Genomic DNA, 24,614 nt, shown 5'->3' on the forward strand with positions numbered 1-24,614 from the left:
ATTTATTTGTTTGTTAATTAATTAAATCACATTTAATTTATTCAACTGCTCCAACTTATTACTCTATGTGTGTGATCCTATAGGCTTCCACTAGTCTGACAATAATATTATCTTTATAACATTATAGATAGTGATTAAAATCTAGCAGTGCTTCATTGTCACCCAGCCTATGAGATAATTGTTGGTTTAGCTAGTCAACAAGTGTACCGAGTCGTACAAGTAATATAAAACGGTAAGACCAAGTATTGTATCCTCAAGGAATTTGTTTCACTCAGACATTGTACATCCAATATGCAAACATTTGTATGGAATAAAAGCAAGTAAATATTAAGTTGAGTCCTATACTAAAGTCTATTTGAATATAAAATAAATATCTAGAATTTTGGAAGTAAAAAGCATTGGGTTATTCTAATGAATTTCTCTTGATGTTAATGTGTATTTTTCTCTATTTAACGTTATCCTAGTATTCTTATGCTGAGAAACTACTCAAACCAAGATCCCTCTAGTGAATAAGCCTAACTCTCTTTAAACTTCGTCCTTGATCCCTCAACAAACTTAGTCTAAAAGAATTGCATTAAGTCTACAACATAATATGAACTAGATCACTATACTCCATTCCTAGACATACAGATTTCTAGCTTGCTCTACCAAGTTCTAAGGCTTTAAAGCATTTTCCAATGCTAAAAATCCTAACTATACATACAAATGGGTGATCAAGCCATAAGTATGTAAAATAAGCATAGTTAGAAGCAATGAACCCATAAAAATAACATTAAATAGATAGTGAAAGAGTGTTACATCAAGGTTTCAGCAGAACTCCCCAACCAAGAAGCTTAGCCTTCCATTACAAGTAATGCAATCTCTCAATACAAGGAAGGAATAGTTTTGAGTGAAAGAAAATGGTAAAAGATAGTTGAGGATGTCTCCTGCAACCTCTAAACCCTAGACTTCACTCCTTCTAACCTGAGCTCTCTCAGTTGCCTTCCTTCTGTCTTCTCAACTTCCTCTTTGCGCTCTTTCCAACTCTTCCTTTTATTTTCACCAACTTCATTGTTTTAAAGGCTCTTGGACCTTTCAGCTTCTGAAGGCTCGCTTAGCGAGACTAACTCGCTAAACAAGAGTAAGTGAATTTTGGCTTAGCGAGACTGGGCGCGCTAAGCGCGAGAAGAGACAATGACCTCGCTGGGTGGGCGGGCTGCACGCTAGGCGAGCACATCTCTAAATGATCCTCTTCTAGGGTTTCCCAACCCGCTAAGCAAGTTGTATGCCTTGCTTAGCAGAAGCCACTCGCTGAGCGGATCTGGCTCACTGAGCGAGTCATCAGCTACTTGAACCTTCTCTTCTTTGGCCTGAAACTGAGTTGGATTCAACATTAATTCATAGAATGGGAGTATCTACTCACAAAATCACACTAAACAGAAAAATATGTACAATTCCTACAAAAGAACCATAATTTGGAGGTAAAGTGCTATTTCCACACAAATATTCAACATAAAACTAACTCCTGAATAGCGACTAACAATAATCGGTTATTCGATTTCAACCTTATCACTACCATTTCCACAGTGTAGCCTTAATCCCTTTATTGAAATGTTTTGATTCAACACGAGACATAAGAGTGTCATCTTCATTATGTTTCATCATTTATTTCTCGATACCCAAGTAGACATCTAAATACAAATTGATTCAATATCTTATGTCACTTCATTTGTGTGTGACCACACATATTGTACGTCTCACTCTATCGAGAGGCTTTTGAACATAACTCTTGTTATGAGGGAGGGACGAATCCTATTTACATCACTTACATCCCTTAACATGATTCATTACAGGCCCAATTACTACATTTATAATCACCTTATTACATATGATGTTTGATAACAATAAAGCCTACAACTTCTACATGTAGGAGTTATACTGACTTCAAGTATAACAATTACTATCATATAATGGTTGTCATGAGAAGCGCTTATGGCACTTACATAACTATTATGGAGTCTTCTCATAGTGGGTCAATCTAGTATAAATATTACTCCTAATATTTACACTTGTATATGTCATCTTAATATCTCATATCTATTACCTGTGAGATGTGGTCATCTTGTTGCTCACACAATAGTTTCAATGTATTATTGTTGTTTTGGTTGACAATAATGCTTGATTTCATACACTTTAAGAATCATGTTCTATTATTCAATGAATCTCACATCATCGAACACTCAGCCTATTCTAAGGACATTAATATATAATACAACAAATAATAAATAATTGAAATGCCTCATGTTATGTAAAATATATAAATTAAAGGCATGATACAAATGTAGCATAAAAAGGATTGGTCACTAGGGTTCACTCCAACAAAAAATTTGTGTGATTCGATCTATTTAAATGTTTGTTATTGTCTAACTTCTATCTATTTTAAAACATACTTGATTTTTTTAATATGTGGTTTGCTTGAGATATTGATTTTTAAATTAAAAACCTTCATTGTTTAATATTTGTTTGGTTGGTTTCAATTTAGTAATGATATATTACTTCCATGCTTGGCTTTGCAATTACTCTGTAAATTTTATGGTTGTCATGTACAATGTGATTTAGGTATGTTTTTCATGTGATTTGGTGCTTAAAAGTGCCTATTTTTGTATAATGCCTAAATATTGTGCTTTTTTTTTTATCTTGTGTGATATTAAAAAATGTGGTGTTAAGGGATTTTTTTGGGTCCTGCTTATAGGGATTGTAATTAAAAAAAGATAATGATATATTGCTTCCAAGCTTGACTTTGTGATTGCTTTGTAAATTTTATGTTGGTCATGCACAATGTGATTTAGGTGTGCTTTTCGTGTGATTTGGTGCTTAATTAAAAGTGTCTTTCTTTTTTAATGCCTAAACACTGTGCTTATTTTTTATCTTATGTGAGCAAAAAATGTGGTGTTAGGGATTATTTTTTTTGGGTACTGCCTGTGGGAAATATTGTAATTAAAAAAAGGAGAATGAATTTATCATGTATAAGGTGGAATAAGCAGGGTGCTAAACAATACGCAATCGAAAAAAATTACTAAGGAGAAATGACAGTTTTTCCTTGGTATTATTTTTCTTCATATCGTTTATGACATGCTTATTTTTACCTTATCTGTGATGAACTCATTCAAAAAACTAGATCAAGCTTCAGAGGTCGAGAAAGAGCTATCGTGATAGTTAAACAACATTGTGATTTGAGGAAAACCCTAAATGGGACATAACACCAAAAAAGTCAATTGTAGCTCTATAAGAGTCCAAAAACAAAATTTTGGTTTTTCATGTTTTACTTGTTCTTTGTGTATCATTTTGACATCACAAGTTGATTTTGATGTATGTGTTAAAGGGGATGTGAAGGGATTCATATGATTGGTAATTCATTAAGTGATAAATATGATATTGGTGACAAGTGGGATAGATGTTTGCACTTTGACCAAGCACTAGCTTCTTCCATATCTTTAATTGTCATTAACACCATTTCGTGTAACCTAATGAGTTATTACCTTTGATTCCATTCTTTTTGTCTTTGACACTTACACCAAGGCCAACTTGTGTTGGCTAAATTGCACACCGTGACCATGTTAAGAATGACAGACCAAAAATTTGATTTTGAAACTTTTAGAGCTAAAACTGATTTTTTAAAGTGCTAAATGTCATTTAAGGCTTTCCTCGCATTACAATATTGTTTTCATCTATCCTTATAGATCTTTCTTGGTTTCCAAAGCTTGATCTAGATTTTGGAATAAGCTCATCATAGATAAGATGAAAATAAGTATGCCATAAACAATATGTAGCAAAAAATTATTGAGGAGAAACTTAGTCATTTATCCTTAATAAACTTTTTGTTGCATATTATTTAGCGTTATCCTTATTTATACATTGTACATGATAAATTCATTTCTTTTTTAGTAACATGATCCATCTTCAAAAGACAGCCTACGAAGAACCATGCTAATAGATGAAACCCTCTGACGCCATTTACTTTGCTACCATTTGATTTCAACCTTAGCATTGGCAAGTATGTTGTTTCTCTATCTACTTCTTATGAATATATTTGATTGTGGCAATTGCTAACTACAAAACTTTATTTCAAATTTAAAAAAAAAATTGATTTCAAGACATTCCCTCCACGACAAATTTTTGCTCCTAATTCAAATAGTCTGATCTTCGAGAATTTTCCTACAAATAGAAAGATTTATCCTCCTAGAACTAACATTTGTAGAAGTAGAGAAGCAGAGAAGTTGCATCTGCTGACATGCCTTTCTCCACTTCTTTCACTACTAGAAAGAATGGTTTTAACATCGCTACGTTAACATCGGTTTTTGATAAAATCAATGTTAACAAAAATGTGGTGGAATAATCATAAATAATGTTAGTTTGTTGACATCAGTTTTTGGAAAAAACCGATGTTAATGTGGAGATTGTTATCATCAGTTTTTAAAAAACTGATGTTGTGCTTTGATGTTAATGTTGATTTTCATAAAAATTGACGTTGTGTTTGTCCTATTTAGAATCTATTTTACCACTTCTCACGCTCACTCTCACTCTCTCAGTCCGTGTTGCTTCACTTTTGCTCAAATCCTTACTCTCACTCTCTCTGTTTACGACCTCAAATCCTCACTCTCATTCTCACTGTCACTCTCCATGGCAGCCGTTCAACTGTTGCAGCTAGGTCACGACCTCAAATCCTTAACTCCGCGACAGCGACAAGGGCACGAAAGGTTAGTCAAGTCTTTCTCTACTTTCTTCTCCTTCTCGCGCTGCCATTTGAAATCCCTGACCCAAATCGTTTCCTTTCTCCTCATCCTTCGTTGATACTTGTTTTGCTTTCCACATTGTTATTTATATTGATGAAGGAACCAATCTTGGTGAAAATGTGCAAGATATATGCCATGGTTAGTTTTGTGAAATTAAGTTTCTTACAAAGTGTTTCAAAAAATGTCTACCTTCAAGTTGTTGTTCGAAGGTTGTTCTCTGGCTAGATTGCCTTCCTTCGACCCTGAGTTGATTTGGGAGGTTTTGGTCATTTAATTAGTTAATAATGTATTCTTTTCTTAGGTTACTACTTATCAGTGTTACTTCTAGCGAGTGCTCATGTCATGTATATATGAAAAATATATATTATTAGTGTGATCTTGTTTTATTTATCGGAATGGGAAGAGGTCCTTTAGCGTATGCCTATGGTTTCAGCCTTGGTTTTTTGCTCAAGCCTTGCTTCAGGGATTTTCCTATTGCACTTGTTGTCAATTGTGAAAGAGTTCTCCCTCTATTATTAATTTTTCCTATTCACAACACTTCTTGTGTATGCAACTGCAATTTCATTTTGATAAGAGGGGTTTGGTGCCTTGGTTTTATATCTTGGGAGGGAAAGGTTATCTTGAATTGTATTTGGGATATGATACTCCTTGTACCTAACTAAATAAAATCTGTTTTTGCTAATAAAATAAATAAATTTATTAATTCTATTTGGGATATATGCCATGGTCACTTGTTTTGTTTTTTCTTTTCTTCAAGTTGTCCTTTTTCTAATTTGTATCCATGTTCGTCTTTATCCACATTGGTTTTCTATTTTCCTCTACCATGTTATATTTATAGTCATATTTGTGTTGTCTAACTATGTAAACGCTTTTGGCTATAAACTAATTAACATGTGTTTTAATGGTCATAATTTATAGACAATTTCGTTTTGTTGTTTGCATCGTGATCACGACATTCATTGTTGGAGATTGTTAGTGACCATCATCATAGGTACAAATGTCTTTCATACTCTTTTTAGGCTTTTATTTGTTATGAATGCATTTATAACTTGTATTATGTGATTAATGACTATTGCATTATATACAAGTTATGTTCATTGTGAGTGAACCTTAGTTTCCCGTTCGAGATTCAATACAATGATTCTTCTAGGCAGTTCGATTAATCATTGTATTGAATCTTTAACTGTTCATTTGGACAGTTTGGGAAAGGTCATTTTTTTATAGTAGATTCATATGTATAGGTTAAGTCTCTTTTCTTAAATTTGATGAGATTTCAATATAATGCATTTCACATTGTTCTCTGAGTGCATACTTGATTATGGTGGAATTCATGTTACCACTTTCATGGCGTGTACTTGGAGATCAATGTGAAATATTGCTGAAATTTTATCAAATTTAAGAAAAGAGACTTAACCTTTACGTATGAATCAACTATAAAAAAATGTCTTCTTGAATGGGATATGGTCACACCTTTAATGAAAAAGTAAGATTTTCATGCATGGAATAATTTTGTGAGTATCACAGAGTTATTAATTAGATGGATCAAAGTTCGATGAATGCAAGTCTCATGAGCCTAACGTATGAGGAAGGCGTTGAATAGTTCTTGGAATTTGCCTCCAAAAGAAGTTGGTCGAAGGAGGATGGAAAATATTTCTATCCTTGTATAAACTGTTTGAATGGGAGACGACAAGTACTAGACGAAATATGGGAACATGTTCTGTGTGATGGGATTAAGAAGAATTATACAACATGGATATGACATGGTGAATTGACAGACATGCAGAGGGGTCCCAAATTGAACCGCTTGATGTAGAAATGGGAGATCAATTAGAAGATATGATTTGTGATCTTGGACAAGAGTCTTTTCAACAAGCACATATCCCTATGTATAATACATTGGAAAGTGATTTAAACAAGCCTTTGTATCCAAGGTGCAAGTAGTCTTTGACGTTATTGTCAGCGGTGTTAAGTTTGGTTAATGTCAAGGCCAGATATGAGTGGAGTGACAAAAGCTTCACTTCACTATTTCCGGTAATGCAAGATATGCTTCTAGAGGAAAACATATTGCCAAAAAGTTACTATTAGGCAAAGAAGATATTGTGTCTGATGGGTATAGAGTGTTAGAAAATTCATGCACGCCCTAATTATTGCATACTATATAGACATGAGTTTGAAGAAATGGATAAATGCCTCAGGTGTGGGGTATCACGATACAAAGTGAAGGATGATGACGAGTGTAACAATGACAAAAGCATAAAGAAAGGTCCTTCATCGAAGGTGTTATGGTATCTTCTAATCATTCCAAGGTTTAAATGTCTATTTGATAATGGAGATGGCAGTAAAGACCCTACATGGCATGTAGATGGGAGAAACTATGATGGAATGCTCCGCCATCTGGTTGATTCCTCCCAATGGAAGAAGATTGATCATTTGAATCTAGATTTTGACAAAGAGGCAAGAAATCTTAGGCTTGGACTTGCCACTAATGAAATGAATCACTATGGCAGTTTAAGCACTCAACACAGTTCGTGGCCTGTTTTACTAGTAATTTACGACATGCCTCCTTGGTTGTGCATAAAGCGAAAATACATGATGTTGTCTATGATGATATCGGGCCAAAGATAGCCAGGAAATGACATCGATGTTTATCTCAGTCCCTTGATCGAAGACTTGACAAAGTTGTGGGACGAGGGGGTTGTAGTGTTTGAAGGGTATCAAAATGAGATATTCAAGTTGCATGCAACGCTATTTATACCATTAATGACTTTTCAGCATACGGGAATTTGAGTGGATACAGTGTTAAGAGTCAGTGCATGCCCTATCCGTGAAGAAGACATAAGTTATGTACAATTGAAACATGGAAGAAAAATAGTATACACTTAACATCAACGTCTTCTAAAACCTTATCACCCTTACTAGCAATTGAAAAAACTTTTAATGGAAGTCAAGAGCATGAAAGTGCACCAATACCATTAACTAGTCAACAGGTTCTTAAGCGGGTTGAGGACATCAATACTATATTTGGAAAGACCCAAAAGAAGCTGACAGGTAAAACTTGCCTATGGAAAAAGAGGTCAATATTGTTTGATCTTCCATACTGGTTTAATTTAGACGTTAGACATTATATCGATGTTATGCATGCAGAGAAAGATGTGTGTGATAGTGTCATTGACACGCTTCTTAAAATTCAAGGCAAGACAAATGATGGTTTGAATACTCGTTAAGATCTAGCTGAGATAGGTATACGTCACCAGTTAAACCTAAGGTCTAACGGTAAGCAAATATACTTGCCTTCAGCATGTCATACTTTTTCAAGAAAGGAGAAGACAAGTTTGTGTTAGTGTCTGTGTCGTGTCAAAGTGCCACAGGGATACTCTTCAAATATTAAAAGTCTTGTGCAATTGAAAAATCTGAAATTAGTTGGCTTAAAGTATCATGATTACCACGTCTTGATGCAATAACTATTAGTTGTGGCGATTCAAGACATTTTGCTTAACAAAGTGAGGCATGTCGCCTATGCTTTTTCATCAATGCCATTTGTAGCAAATTCATTGACCCTGTAAAGTTAGATGACTTGGAAAATGAGGTTGTTATTATCTTGTGTCAGTTGGAGATGTATTTTCGTTCTTCATATTTCGACATCATGATTCACTTAATTGTTCATTTGGTAAGGGAAATTAAATTGTGTGGTCCCATTTATTTACGGTGGATGTACCCGGTTGAGTGATACATGAAGATCTTAAAAGGATATATAAAGAATCTATGTCATCCTGAAGCATCCATTGTTGAAAGGTACATTGCAAAAGAAGCTATTGAATTTTGTTCAGAGTAGATTGAAAAGGTAAAACCAGTTGGGCTTCCCGAGTCTCGGCATGACGAGAGAGTGAGAAGTAAGGGTTCATGAGGGTTGCATGTTATAACTCCAAGTCTAGATGAATTGCAAGAAGCTCATTTGCATATACTGAATAACAGTAATGAAGTTATGCCATACATAGTTCGTCACGAAGCCTTAGTCAAGAAAAATAACCCAAAAATGATCGAGAATAAGGTGTTGAAAGAACATAACAAGACTTTCCTAAATTGGTTTAAAGATACAATCTTTGGTGATGATAATCCTTTTGAAACGTTAAGAAAGTTAGCAGATGAGCCTAAAAGAAATGTTAGAACTTGGCAGGGATACGATATTAAGAAGTATTCATTCTACACTGAATCATAAGACGACAAGAGTACAATGGAAAACAGTGGGGTTAGTCTTACGGTTGAATCCCAACATTTTGCTATTGTACATGATAACTATCTCCATCTGACGTTCGTGCCTTACTTTGGAGTCATTGAAGAAATCTTGGAGCTTAATTATGTTAAATTAATTGTGTGTGTTTTCAAGTGTAAGTGGGTTGATAGTAATATCGGTGTGTGAATCGATGATTTAGGATTTACTTTGGCAATTCTGAAGAAACTAACTTATCAAAATGAGCCTTTCATCGTGGCAGAACAAGCTAAACATGTGTTTTATGTTCAAGATCCTTGTGTTGAAAGGTGGTCAGTGGTTCTACACGGAAAAAACATTGGTCTTAATCTTGAAGATGATGATTCAACCCTTGATACTTTTCTTACTCCTTTCTCCACACAAATGCCTAATGTCAATGGAGAAGAAGTTGAATATGTCCATGCAAATCGTAATGATCATGATGAAGGAGAATTAATTAACATCTTATAATGTGATCTTTTTTATATTTACTTATTTCTATATTTTCAATTACATAACTTATTGTACTTTTGAGTTTAGTTTAATTATTGTTATTTTTTAACAGGCACATGACTACACCACCGCACCTTCGTTGTCTACGCCGAAGAAGACTAGAAAAGCAACACAGCTCATATTATTGGCTACCAGACTTGTTAGGATCGAGAGACTAGTGGTTCATATGGATCCTGCCACTGGGAAACTTGATGGTCCCCACAGAAAGAAATTAATGACGTATTTGGGGATCGTCACTGGAGAAAAGATGGATGTTACATTTGTTAACTAGAAACAAGTTCCTGCAGCTCAGAGGAATTTGATTTGGGAGGACGTTCAGGTATTTGAATTAAATGTTGAATGTTATTGTAATTGGTTGTACTAAAAATCTTATAATGTTATATGTTATTGACAAACTATTAAATGTATTTTTTGTATCATAGGCTGAATTTGATATTCCAAAAGCATCCGACCAAAGGACGGAGAAGAAAATCCTTAAGACAATAGAGGAGTGATGGAGGTAGTTTAAGTCAGATTTGACCTCCAAATGGGCTCTTGCATAAGGCAAGGAGGATGACAATGACACTGTCTATGAGAAGTACGATATTAGCAAAGAAAAGTGGAACCGATTTTATTAGAGTCGTAGAGACCCTTCATGGGAGGTTAGTTGACTTGCATTGTTAATGAATTTGACAATTATGCATTATTTTCAAGTGCATTTTCTTGACAAGTTTTTGTCTAATTGTGATAGGATGTTAGAAAGAAACCTCAAGCCATCCAAGAACTAAACACTGCCCCTGACGTGTTGTCTCGTAAGGGTTATGATTTAATAGAAGAAAAGTTAATGGAGGAAAAACAAAAAAAAAATGATTGGAGCAAGCAACTCAATTTGGGAGCACAGAAACAATCTTTGATTCTCCATTTCCCATTAGACAACACATGAAGTGAAAGATGACTCGCACAAAAAATTTTGGAGAAATGACATCTGAGGTGGCACGCGAAATTGCAGATAGGATTGTAAGTTATTTTTTATTTCAATGGTCAATTTTTATAATAACAATAGTAGTCTGCACACTCATGTGGTATTTTGTTAACTACAGGATTCCCTTGAAGAGCAGTTAGCATAGAGCAACTTTTTCGCCCATGGACGTTACGATGTATTAATTGCTGCCATTGGGCGACCAGAGCACTATAGCCGTGTCCGTGCTGCTGGAGCCGATTCATGATCAAACAATACTTTGGATTGACTTCAACAAGCTTCTATATGTCTACATTGATCATCCCCGAAGAGCTGCATTGATTGATAGAAAATATTACGAAGCAGCTAACACAGAAAATCAAGGATGAGTTGGAGTAGCCGATCATTGAAAAAGTGACTTGACAACTAATGTTGTCCTTCAGCCAGATACAGTCCCAAAGTTAGACCCAGGTGCAATCCAGGTAGTTGTACTACCTCCTAAGCTTAAGGCTGGTCCTTCTATTACCCGTGTCAGCATAAAGGGAAGCTTTGTCGATCCCTAAGGGCAGGACCCAAAAATGGGTGAATCAGAAAAATGTGGGTTGTATGTTGATGACAATCCTCCCTGCCTGGTTGCCCTTGGAAGAGTTTATGAGGGGTCGACAACTGTCCACAATGTCCCTTTAGGAAATGATCAAGTGAAGGTCAATGTTGAGGAAGTTTGAGATGTTGATGCTCAAATCCCTATACCCACTCAAGAGATTCAGTTAGTGAGGCAGACCGTTAACACCTTCCTTGCTTGGCCGACCCATCTTGTACAACCTTTTTCAGAACAAGTATTTCCTTTTGTTGTGTTTGTTATTATTAAAAAAGTATTTGTTACAAATAAAGTGTTCACTGTCATTGATTTATTTTTATTAACTGTTTAGGATAAACAAAGAACCGTGGGACTGTCGAAACCTGTAGATAGACTAGAACTTGAGGACTATCCCTTATACCAGTTGGCATTGACAATCCTATAGCTTTTCCTCAAGCCTATGCAGATGTCGTGGGATTCAACTGTGTTTAGGGTGTATAATGTGACAACCCCTTATACATAAAGCATGAAGATCTTTTTGAAATAACACACGATGGTCAATGTCTCTATATTTATGTTATACAAATGTGGATTTTGTAAGTCACTTTACATTATAGTCCATTACATAACGTGGTTTCTTCTCTGTGTATGGTTTTCTTGAACCACAATCCATATAGAGATCTGAGCAGTCACAATTTGAATCCAAGGATTATATTAAGAAATGGATGTAGAATTCACAAAGAGATGTCTACCTAGGAACCTACTTGAATGGGTAAGTAAAACTAAACAAATCAACTTAAAAACAGATGTTGAAAGTCGAAAACAACCAATGTTAAAAGCCTATTTGCTAGTAGTACTTGGATTTACAACAGTTGATGGATCTTGAATGTACCTTCAATGTTGTTCTTCCATGGGATCATTCTAAGTCTGACGTAACCTTCTAGACTGAAGACATTTTTGTTGGAGGAACTTAAAGAGAGTCTAAATTTTTCAGATTGGGAACTATTAGACTATGGGCCAAAATTGAGAATGAAGTTATCTGCATATAGAGAATAGATTAGATCAAGGCAAGCTTCTTTTCGAAGAATCCAAAAGTTCAACACTCAAATGCCTTTCATGCTAGGTCATAATTCTCTTGCCTGGCCATTCCCGAAACTCGCCTTCAAATTTATGTTGATAAGCCTATCTTATATAAGAAGATCCAATGCTACAAGGGCAAAGAATTACTGCTTGAAGATAAAGAAGATGTTGACCCTGTATGTTTTGTAAAAGTTTGAATTAATCATTTGTTCAAACATAAGCTTGAAGCGCTCAAACACAAATTTGAGCTCACAACCCTGGATGGTAATGCCATGAAGAGATTCTATAGACTGTAGGCATGCTGCTCTAGATTGGAACCAGAGGAGAAACCACGTGTTAATGCTTTCCATCATAACGTTTGGAATTTTTATCAGACTCTAAACCACTCCTACTTCACTCAAGAAACTCCCCTCAAGATGATATGCACATGGCAAAAGGATTTCTATGTCACGTCTAATTGCACCTTCTCTTCTATGGTGTTATTGTCCTTCTCCAGATTATTCTTCACACATCATGTGGAACCCATCATTGAAGAAGTTGAATCTGATATTGACGCTGCGTCTGACTCCCTAGTTGTTCAAGTGTAGGATCCTCCACCATCACGAGTCTATGTTCAACTGCTTGAAAAGGAACTCGTCAAAACCAAAGAGGCATTTTCTCAAGCCTTGAAGGATCATGCCCATGCTGAGAAGGAGGCTCACAAATGGTACTTGAACAGTGACTTTTTCTACAAGAAGGCCACCAGCTAGAAGCCTCCTCACTCTCCAACGCCTCCAAGTAGTCCTATTACTCTCACCTCTAAGTCTGAGGACTCTGCTAATAAGTTCCTTGGGAAGCTTGATGAAGAAGCTGAAAACAAAAAGGGGAGAAAAAGTAAAAAGTTGATGCTCCACATCATTTAAGGGGGAGTGATAAAGTTTGAAGAAAGTGTCCTTTCAAGGGAGCTCCTATGGTGAATTTAGACCATAATTTTTATTATGTACTCAAAACACATTTTCTTGATGTGAAAATCTTTACATGAATTAAAAAAAAACATTTTTTTATACTTGTTCAGACTTTGCCTCAAAGTCTTATGATGTTTTATGGTTTATTTATTTTATATATCCTTACATCTGATAAGATTGACTAATGTTTTTAATGATATATCTTATAAGTATGCACTTATCTTTTACATTTGTATTTGTTGGACATCATAAAAAAAAGGGAGATTGTTGAATCAAAAGGACATTTACGTCTTAAAAATGAATCATGATCCTTAGTTATTTTCATTAAATGTAAACAAATACAAAGGTTAAAAGCTATGTGTTATGTGTCTAATATTTTGTATTTGATAAAATCTACGTCTGATGTTTTAGACGACAAACAGATAGAGTCATAATTTGATACAACATGTGTGATGGTATTTAAGACCTCATTTAACACCCTATGTCTGAGATTTTCTTTGCAATGAAGAAGAAATGAAGTCAAGATCTGAACTTCCTCAATCATCATCAAAAGAAGAGATCTACTATGCAAGACCTATTCTAACACAAAGAAGTGATTACCTTCTGCAATTCTCTAACATAGAAGCATTGAAGAGAGGACTTTCTGCATAAGGAAGGACGTGCATTTAATCCTAGCATTAAATGCTCCTAACAACCATTTCATTAGACGAAGATCAAGTGAAGATATCTATCCATTTTGAGACAACGAATACTTGAAGAAGAGACCTATATAAGCCAGAAGATTTGAAGACTAAACATACAATCTTGTGCTAAAAAACATTCATCATTATTTTTGTAAAAAGCTTTCAGTATATTCTTGTAAAGTTAGGAAAAAAAACTCTCAAAACACCTTGAACACATAGAGAGAAAAAAAACTAAACACTGATTTGCATATATGTCTGTAAGATGATTCTAGTTTTAGTGTCTGAGCAATCTTTATCCACAAATTTATTCCTATTTGTTTAGAGCCAGTGGTGGCTTGGTAGGATAAAGAATACGAGGTGTTAATCAAGCTTGGGATAGAGCTTGATTTGTAGAGCTAGAAGTGATCGTGACACAATACTTGTAACTTATGAGAAGTTAATGGATCTTGGTGGTTTGCCAAGAATTGGACGTAGTCTGAGTGGTAGAGACGAACTAGTAAAACTATTTTTGTTTGATATTTTCTTGTTCTTTCTCTGTTTTTAAGTGACCTAGGGTTTGAATTGGTTTTTAGGCTTTTGAAAACTTGTTGTGCTTTTCGAACTTGTCTTTTTCATTGCCTGAGTGTGTTTCTCATGAAATTTTTTATCTGTTTTATAAGGTTTCCTTTTCAAATGAAAAACTTTGTTGGACTACGAAAAGGTTCAAAATTTCACTAAAATCACAATTCAACCTCCCTTTATTGTTATATTTGCCTTTACAAAATTTGAATCGAATTGTTTGTATTTTAAGAAAAGTATAAAGGAAATAATTGTACTAGAAGAAGCCACATGTCAAAAAGAGAATAAGACAAATGACAATGTTCTAAGATTAACTCACAAATGTAAAGTACATTGATTGATATTGATGTTAATTTATATTTTTTAACTACTCCAATAAATAATTTTACTAAATACTTATGATTTATCAAGCTAACTTAAATTATTTCAGCTTTCAACGATCACGTGACTTTTTAACTTACAACCATTCTTCAACTTTCAATTAATTTTTCAGTTAGTCTTATCGAACATAGTCATAATACTTTTTCTTTTATAAATATAAATATTAAACAAAAATCAATTTCAATTGATTATATAAAAGATATTTTAACATACTATTCATTAATGACACTATTAAAATTCATTATCATTCCTACAATAACTAATATTATTTGCTATGGTAAAAACTAATAAATGATTATTTAAAACTTACATCCTATTAAATGTCTCACTAATTAATATGATTTATTAAAAAAAAAATCACTAAAAATGAATGGTCTAAAGTGTCCATATTTTGGATGGGAGAAATTGCCCCAAAACTTTTTTTCTTTATAAAGAGGACATATTATATCCGAATGATCATGATAATTATTAGGGGGGTGTATTGGATTGGGATTTTGAGAGAATATTTTGACAAAAACAATCTTGAAGATTTTAAAAGATTATGTGAGATTGTATTGATTTTGTGGGATTTTAAAAGATTTTTTTTAAAAGACTTTTTACAATCAGGATTCTTAACCCAAGATTTTAATGGATTTCTAACACAGATTTTTAAGATTTCAAAGTACTTTATGGATTTTTAAGATTTTGAAAGATTAATACATTTTAAACAAAAAAATAACGGAAGTTACAAAAGTGAATGAAAAAGATGATAAATAAATTATAATGTTTGAATAAAGAAAATAAAAACGATAGAAATTTTAAACCTTTTAATAACAAAGTCATTATTGCCTAAAAAAATAATAACAAAGTGATTCTCACTTCATGTTCGCCTAATTATTAGCATTTCTCCACATATCTGAACCTATATTAGTCCTCCATATATTAGCATCTTCTCGTTTCTGCTCTTGTGTTTGAACAATGGGTTCATGATCATTGTCTTCGTAATTTGGTAACACTGAAGATGAAGATGAAGACTCGTCAGTAGGTTCCACTGGAAATTCATCAGAACGACATTCTTTGCGAAGAAAATTATGAAGTGCTGCACATGCCAACACAAGCTCTGCTTGTGTTTTAAATAGAAATGGAGGTGCGGACTTAAAAATTGTGAACCGCGATTTAAAAATACCAAATATCCTCTCAATCACATTCCTTAAGGATGCATGCCGAAGATTAAATAATTCCTTTTCATTTTCAGGGTCATTACCGTGACCTGCAAAATCTTGTAGATGATATCGTACACCTCGATATGGGGCTAAAAATTTGCGTCGATTAGGAAATCCACAATCCACCAGATAATACTTACCTTGGGGCACTTTAAGTCCATTCTTCCTTGCCAAAGCATCACTTAACACCTTGGAATCATGTGCTGAACCCTCCCACCCGCTAAGAACGTACATGAATTCCAAATCAAAGTTACAAGCAGCTAATACATTTTGTGATATATTTCCATGACGATCACGATAACTACTTACATCTCGTCCTTTTACTGATGCGGGAATATGTGTACCATCAATAGCTCCAATGCAATCCTAAAGTGTGTGTATCAATAATCATAAATATTATTATAATAATCACAATTATAATTATAATTTTGTTATAATTAGATAATGATCACATACCTTAAAATAAGGATAAAACCTTGTGCTTTCCCTTATTTTTGCAGGCACAGTTGAGCCTGGTCTAACCATTAAATCAGGTGCTAATGAGTTCAGAGCTTTCAAAATCTTGTGAAAATTTTCACTTGTAGCAAATTGTGATCGACCAAATGTATTGCGGATTACACAATATCGAGTGTTATGGCCGACAATCTGTAGGAATGATGCAAGCATTTCTTCAACACAAATAAATCTTGTATCCTCCAAAGGTGTTTTTTCTCTTATAATCGTGCACAACTTTCGAAATACATCAGGATACATCCTATATACTTGTCGAAAGATTGCAGGATCATCGTTTAATGCTTTGTGTATATAGTCATATCCCCGACTAGTAATTTGTCGTCGAGTTAATGGACGTTCAATATGTTCACCACGCATCATATTCAAAAACTGATTTAATATATCTATTAAAGCATAAATTGCCATCACATATGTGTATGTGGCTTCATAAAATTCTTCATTTGTTTCCTCGTCATCTATATCTTCATCATTTGTATCTTCATTATATATATCTCCATCCATTTCTTCGTTCTTTATGTCATGGTCATGGTTATAAGTCAATATCAAAGTTAATATCAAAGTTAATACAAATTCATATATAAAATAAATATAACTAAAGTTTAACCACAACAATTTCACAAAATATATAACCTAAATACTTCAACCATAATAGTTCGACCAAAAAACAAACCAAATATTTCAACCAAAATACAACCATAATAGTTCGACCAAAAAACAAACCAAATACTTCAACCAAAATAGAGACCCAAAAGATATAGTTCAACAAACTCACGATGTTTAAAATAATATGTTAATAATAGATGATCAAAATATTAATTATTCCCTAACTTAAAGTTTATCCAAGATGAGCGTTCTTCCGGTGACATCTTCAAGAAAAAATCCTTTTTTGCTTTAGTATTTAACAATTCAGCTGTCTTGAAACGCGTTATGTCATCCAAATTTGGAATTTCTTTTATAACATCCCAAATAATACCCTCGAGCTCTCTATCTCTATCTCTATCTTTTTCTCTTTTCTCCATCATGTTGGATATTTTTTCAAAATTCACAGCAATAGTCCCAATGCCAACAGAAAGATTTTCCAGAACGTTGCCTTGATTGTTGATCCCAACAGCGCTTGAACTCCCTCCATACTCGGATCTCCTTCGCTTGTGACAGTTTTGTTTTTCTATGGGAACCTCTGAATCTAAAGGGGGGTGGGATGGTGGACTTGGTTGGTTTGGTGATGGAGGCTGATATGCTGGTTCATAGTTATTTGGTGTTATAAATGTATCACTATTAGGATCATATGAAAATTCTTCTATCCCAACAGTTCTATTTTCTGGCTCAAAAGTTGTTGCATCAGTATCATCTGGATCGACTGATATAGAATTATTCCCGCTAGAAACTCCACCCCCAACAACGATCTTCAAATACTCATAATCAACCATACTTTTTCCTCGAAGTTTGCTGTGACTTGGGTGGGACTAAAAAAAAATCATTGTTAATATACTACAAATATTATAATTTACTAAATTTATAACTATTAATATATTTAAAAGATTATGAACTTAGCTCACCTTTAAGTAATATTTCCATACATCCTCATGAGCAGTGAAAGTTTTTCCAATTGGGTCCCATCCAAAGCCAGAGTTGTTGCGCATAAGGGTTGACATCATGTTATACTGGTTTCGAAACCACTTCATCCGACTCAAATAATGACTATAAGTTTTAGGGAATTTAGTTTTTGCATTGAGTTGAGGAAGTATTATTCGTTCTACATTTTGTTTGCTAAGTGACTCATTGGCATCACGCAATCCCCTATTCATAGCATCCACCAAGAGGTGCAACAACTCATTGGTATCCTCCATAGTCCAAGATACATAATTATCTTTGTCTCTACTCTTTCCTTTGTTATTTTCTTGTGAATCCCCCATTTGATCGCTAATATATATATAAGAAACTAGTTATTTGACAAAAATAGTTATTGTTTCCTAATTGTCAAAAGTATAGTGACTATATCCCGAATAATATACAATTCAATAGAAAAACCAATAAAAAACTACCTAATAATAAAATAAGGGTCATGCTAACATGCACACTTAGGACACATGTTAAGGATACTTCCAATAGTAACTATGTCTTAAAAACAACAATTTTTTACTTTTAAAAAAGTAAATTGCACAACTTTCAATACAAAATTTCTATACATAATACACTAACAAGTGTCTTAAGGGCACATGTTAGCATTTTCCATAAAAATAATACTCATATATCATAAAATCATTTAAAAAAAAACTATTAACAAAATAACAATAATAATAACACAATAACAATTAAAAAATTATTAACACAATAATAATAATAATAACACGCTGTCAAAAAAATAATAATAACACATTAATAATTAACATTTTAATAATAACACAAGAAAATAATAATAATAATAATGGACGTTGTAAAAAAACAAGTTGAAGAAACAGAAAAAAAAAAGAGTTTTTTATTTTGATTTGCATATACAGTACTAAAAAAAAAGCAATATGAAATCTTGATGCATATCAATTGTCATTCTTTTGATGCATATTCATTGCCTGGACGTTGAAAACAATATGAATACGAAATCTTGAAGCATATACAACACCCTTTTCTTTTGATTTGCGTAATATACATATAGTATAAACAATATTGACTATCGATTGCCATTAAAAAAATAGGTAAAATTGATTGAAAAGTTGTAAGAGAATGAACCTGGTAGTGGTTTGTGTCTTGTTCGGCATGAGAAGAAAAAGTCTTTGGAAGATTATGAAAAGTCTCAAGGGTTTGGGTGAGATTGTTGGAGGAGTATTTTATGTGTATTTCTAACTAAAAAGTCTCTCAAAATCCATTCCACAAAAGAATCCATCAAAATCTTTTACTTTTGAATACCAAAAGACATTTTAAAAGTGGTAAGAAATCTCAATTGAATACCAACAGATTTTGTTGCCCTGAAAAAAAAATCTTTATTGTCTTAATTGAATACCACAAGATTTGTTTATATTTTATAAAAGTCTTGATTGAATACCAGAAGACTTTTTAATCATAAAAAAGTCTTTTAAAATCCTTTGAAATCTTAATCCAATACACCCCCCTTAATCTCAATTATTAGATTAAAATGAAAGGTCAAAATTAAAATATTTTAAATTTAAATTAAAACTTTATTTAACTATAAAATTTCAATATGATTCACTAAACAAAAAACAAATATTTTAAAAATTTAATTTATAATGTCCTAAAATATCATAAATTTATCATTATTATGACTATCATCACACCATCATCATGATCATCATGATCATTACTATCACAACTACCATAATCATAATCACCGTCATTAGTGTCTCATCATCATCAGTCATAATCACCTTTATCACTACCCATATAAGCATAGTTGTTGCCACGACCTAACTCCAAAAGAAATCCTCAATTATACAAGTCAGGTTCTCCCTTTCACGAGCAGTAGCCACACCCTTTCAATTGTCTTCACCGTCGATCACAAGACTAATCATTGACCATCGAAGTTGAAACGCATTTGTTGGTACACATTCTGTGTCAAAATTGCATCGTAACACATCCCCTCTCGATATAAAAAAAAAAGTATCATAACACCAATAAGTTTTAATTGATTCTAATTTTACTCATTGTTGAAATCGCTGCAATTCACTAAAAATGAGAAAATTCTTGAAATAGCAGCACCATGCATGCTTTCAAATGAATTCAATTGTACCCAAATCTAGAAAATGCAACAAACGCGTGTTCGATCTTGTTGATAAAAAAAAATGCATTGAATTCAATTGTTCCCAAATCATGAAATTGCAGCAAAATGCCTTTATAATCAACTCCGATGCTCAATGGCCAATTTTGATGGTGAAGATGTGTGACACGTTTTGATTGCAATATGTGGAGATTTTTTTGGGTTTGGGGTAATTTCTTTAGGGTAAGCAAGTATTAGTTTTGGGCTAGGGTGTTGACTTACAGATGGTTTTAGATGCAGTACATGCTCAAAGGTTTTAGGCCTTGTAATCACGTGACTTACTTTATTGTTAAACAGAACTATTGGATTAAATTAGAATTAACGGGTAAGATTGGGTGTATTTTTTTAGAGTTACATGGGATTATATATATATATATATATATATATATATATATATATATATATATATATATATATATATATATATAACGAATCCGATCATGTATCTTTAATAATTATTATATCATTTTATAATAATTTTTATGGAATAATATTTATTAAAATTTAACGTTGGATTAAAATTTTATTTTTTATATACAAAATTTCATATTAATTCAAAATTATTTATTATTTTATTTATATAAATTAAAATCTACATAATATAAATATTTTAAAATATATTAAAATATAAATAATTTAATTATCTTATTGTTATTATTCAATTTTGACAAAATTTAACACTTTGTAATATGTACATATAATTTAACATTTAATGGTTAGATCAATAAAAATTCTGTGTTTTCTGTGTTTTTCTTGTTTTTGATCTTGTGTAGATTAAGAGTAGCAGAATTTATAACTAGAACCAACAAGTGGCGCCGTCTATGGGGAACAGGATCAAGATCAAGAAAGATGGGAACAACAAAGTATGATATAGAGAAGTTTTCAGGGGAAAATGACTTCGGGTTATGGAGAATCAAGATGGAAGCAATCTTGATTCAACATGGCTATGCAGATGCTCTTAAAGGAGAAGAAAAGATGTCTGAATCTCTAAGCTCAAAGGAGAAATCAGAGATGATTGCTAAAGCTAGAAGTGCAATCATTCTATGCCTTGGAGACAAAGCTTTAAGAGAAGTTGCAAGAGAAAGGACAGCAGCCTCAATGTGGCTGAAACTGGAGTCATTGTATATGACAAAGTCCCTTGCAAATCGGCTATGCTTGAAGCAACAACTGTACACCTTCAAGATGACAGAGTCAAGAACAGCCACTGAACAATTGGTTGATTTCAACAAGATTCTTGATGATTTGGAAAATATTGAAGTAAAGCTTGAAGAGGAGGATAAAGCTCTCTTGCTTCTAAATTCCTTACCAAAATCCTTTGAACATTTCAAGGATGCAATTCTTTATGGTAAAGATCAAGACATTACCCTAGAAGAAGTCCAGACCTCAATAAGGACCAAGGAGATGCAAAAACAGCAAGACTCCAAATCTGAGGATAATGGTGAAAGCCTGAATATTTCAAGGGGAAGGAGTGAAAAGAAGGGAACAAGAGGAAAGAAGTCCAGATCAAGGTCAAGGGATTCAAAGAATGGCCAGAAAACAAAGTTCAAATGCTTTAATTGTCACAAAACTGGTCATTTCAAGAAAGACTGTCCAAACAAGATCAAGAAAGGATCTTTGGACTCCGCTGACATTGTTGAAGCCTCTGAAGGTTATGAGAGTGTCGGTGTTTTAGTAGCTTCTAATACCAAAACACAAACAGAATGGATTATGGATTCTGGATGCTCATATCACAGCCGCCCGAGAAAGGACTATTTTGAAACCTTGGAACTGAAACCAGCAGGAGCTGTATTGCTAGGAGACAACTACCCCTACAAGGTACAAGACATTGGAACTGTGAGATTAAAGATGTTTGATAACAGAGAGTATCTACTGAAAAATGTAAGGTACATTCCAGAACTTAAAAGAAATCTTATTTCCATAAACATGTTTGATGATCTAGGATATTCAACTAGAATTTTAAATGGTGTTATTAAGATTTCAAATGGATCTTTAATCATAGCTAAGGGTAACAAGAATAAAAGTAATGGCTTGTTTATTCTTGAAGGTTCCACTATTGTAGGACATGCATCGGTAGCTAGTAATACATTGATTGATAAAACAAAACTTTGGCATTTGAGATTAGGTCATGTTAGCGAGAGAGGATTACATGAACTTGAGAAACAAAATCTGTTAGGTGGTGATAAACTAGATAAACTTGAATTTTGTGATCATTGTGTGCTTGGTAAATCCCATAGAATAAGCTTTGGCACGGGTATTCATGTTTCATCTAGGCTTTTTGAGTATGTGCATTCAGATTTATGGGGACCATCTAGAGTGAAAACTCATGGTGGAAGCTCATACTTTCTCACCATCATAGATGATTTCTCAAGAAGAGTATGGCTGTATGTTTTGAAAAATAAGTCGGAAGCTTTTCAAAAATTCAGAGAATGGCATACTCTTGTTGGAAATCAACTTGGTACAAAATTAAAAGTTTTAAGAACTGACAATGGCCTGGAGTTTGTTTCAGAGCAGTTCAATGAGCTTTGCAGGAAAATAGGCATCAAAAGGCACAAAACAGTCCCTCACACTCCACAGCAGAATGGTTTGGCAGAAAGAATGAATAGGACCATTTTGGAAAGAGTGAGGTGCATACTTCTAAGTGCAGGACTGCCAAAGGCCTTTTGGGGAGAAGCTGCAAACACAACAACATATTTGATTAATAGATGTCCTTCATCAGCCTTAGGTTTCAAGACACCAATGGAAGCGTGGAGTGGTGAACCACCTGATTATTCAAAATTAAAGGTGTTTGGATTGCTGGCCTTTGCTCATGTTAAACAAGGAAAGCTGGATGCAAGGGCTGTAAAGTGTCTGTTCATTGGTTATCCTGAAGGAGTTAAAGGGTACAAGCTGTGGAAATTGGAACCGGGTGAGACAAGATGCATCATCAGCAGGGATGTAACCTTTGATGAGAGCAGAATGGCAATGCTGAGTAAGGAGAAGAAGGATAACAGCTCAAGTAGTCAGAATACCAATTTTGAGGTGGAGCATTCTGAGATTTCAGATCATGACAATGGAAATGTTTTTTATCACACTGATCAAGGAGAAGCTGGAGATAATGAAGAGCTGGATACTCAACATGACTTGTCCAATTATCAATTGACTAGAGATAGAGAAAAAAGGGTGATAAAGCCTCCAAAGAGGTATGGTCATGTTGATATTATTTGCTATGCCTTGAGTGTTGCTGAGGAGATTCAAAATTCAGAACCAAAGACCTGGAGGGAAGCAATTGAAAGTGAAGACAGCCAGCTGTGGCTTCAGGCAATGAGTGAAGAAATTGAATCTTTGAGAAAGAACAATACCTGGATACTTGTGGATCAACCCAAGAAGCAGAAGGCTGTTGGATGTAAGTGGATTTTCAAGAAGAAAGAAGGCATTCCAGGAGTAGAAAGGCCTAGATTCAAGGTAAGATTGGTAGCAAAAGGCTTTGCACAGGTTGAAGGAATTGATTACAATGAGATTTTTTCACCAGTTGTGAAGCATTGCTCAATAAGAATCATACTTGGTCTGGTAAATCAATATGACTTGGAACTTGAACAACTGGATGTTAAAACAGCTTTTCTCCATGGAAATTTGAAGGAAACCATTTACATGAACCAGCCGAAAGGTTTTGAAGAAGGGGAAAACAAGGTGTGCTTGCTGAAAAAATCTTTGTATGGTCTGAAGCAAAGCCCTCGAATGTGGTATCTCAAATTTGATGAGTTCTTGATCAGATATGGCTTCATTAGAAACAAATATGAGAGCTGTGTATATATCCTGAAAAAGGGGAAAGTGTGTGTTCTTTACCTTCTCTTGTATGTGGATGACATCCTCATAGCAAGTGCCAACAAAGAGGAGATTAGGCAACTCAAAGAAAGCTTGAACACAGAATTTGAGATGAAAGATCTAGGGTCAGTTAGGAGGATACTTGGGATTGATATTCATAGGGATAGAGCAAAGGGTGAACTATTCTTGTCCCAAAGCAATTACCTCAAGAAAGTGGTGGAGAGGTTTAGGATGCATCAAAGCAAACCTGTTAGCACACCACTTGGTCATCATACAAAGCTATCTGTTATTCAAGCACCAGAAACAGCTGAAGAAAGGTCTAAAATGAATCAAACACCCTATGCTAGTGGTGTTGGAAGCATAATGTATGGAATGGTTTGCAGCAGACCTGACTTAGCTCATGCTGTAAGTATTATAAGCAGATTCATTGGAGATCCTGGCAGCGCACATTGGGAAGCTATGAAGTGGACACTAAGGTATCTAAATGGATCTTTGAAAGCTGGTTTAAGGTACAAGAAGACAACACACGAGGCAGCAGTCACAGGCTATGTAGATGCAGATTTTGCAGGAAATGTAGACACAAGGAAGTCCTTAATAGGATATGTGTTTACTTTGTTTGGTACAACAATCAGTTGGAAAGC

The 24,614-nt window shown here is 34.0% G+C and overlaps 1 protein-coding gene across 1 annotated transcript; it reads right to left on the reverse strand.

The window, feature by feature from the left end:
- Positions 1–15,443: 15,443 nt before the first annotated feature.
- LOC114405217 lies at positions 15,444–16,188 on the reverse strand. Its single transcript, XM_028367846.1, has one exon. It carries the CDS (start codon positions 16,125–16,127, stop codon positions 15,561–15,563), a length of 567 nt encoding a protein of 188 aa, XP_028223647.1. The 5' UTR covers positions 16,128–16,188; the 3' UTR covers positions 15,444–15,560.
- Positions 16,189–24,614: the final 8,426 nt, after the last annotated feature.

Source organism: Glycine soja, chromosome 1, assembly GCF_004193775.1.
Source record: "Glycine soja cultivar W05 chromosome 1, ASM419377v2, whole genome shotgun sequence".
In the NCBI taxonomy this organism is placed as follows: domain Eukaryota; kingdom Viridiplantae; phylum Streptophyta; class Magnoliopsida; order Fabales; family Fabaceae; genus Glycine; species Glycine soja.

Bases quoted from the DNA above. Each gene is read 5' to 3' on its own strand.
- LOC114405217 (XM_028367846.1), bottom strand. From the start codon at position 16,127: ATGTACGTTCTTAGCGGGTGGGAGGGTTCAGCACATGATTCCAAGGTG.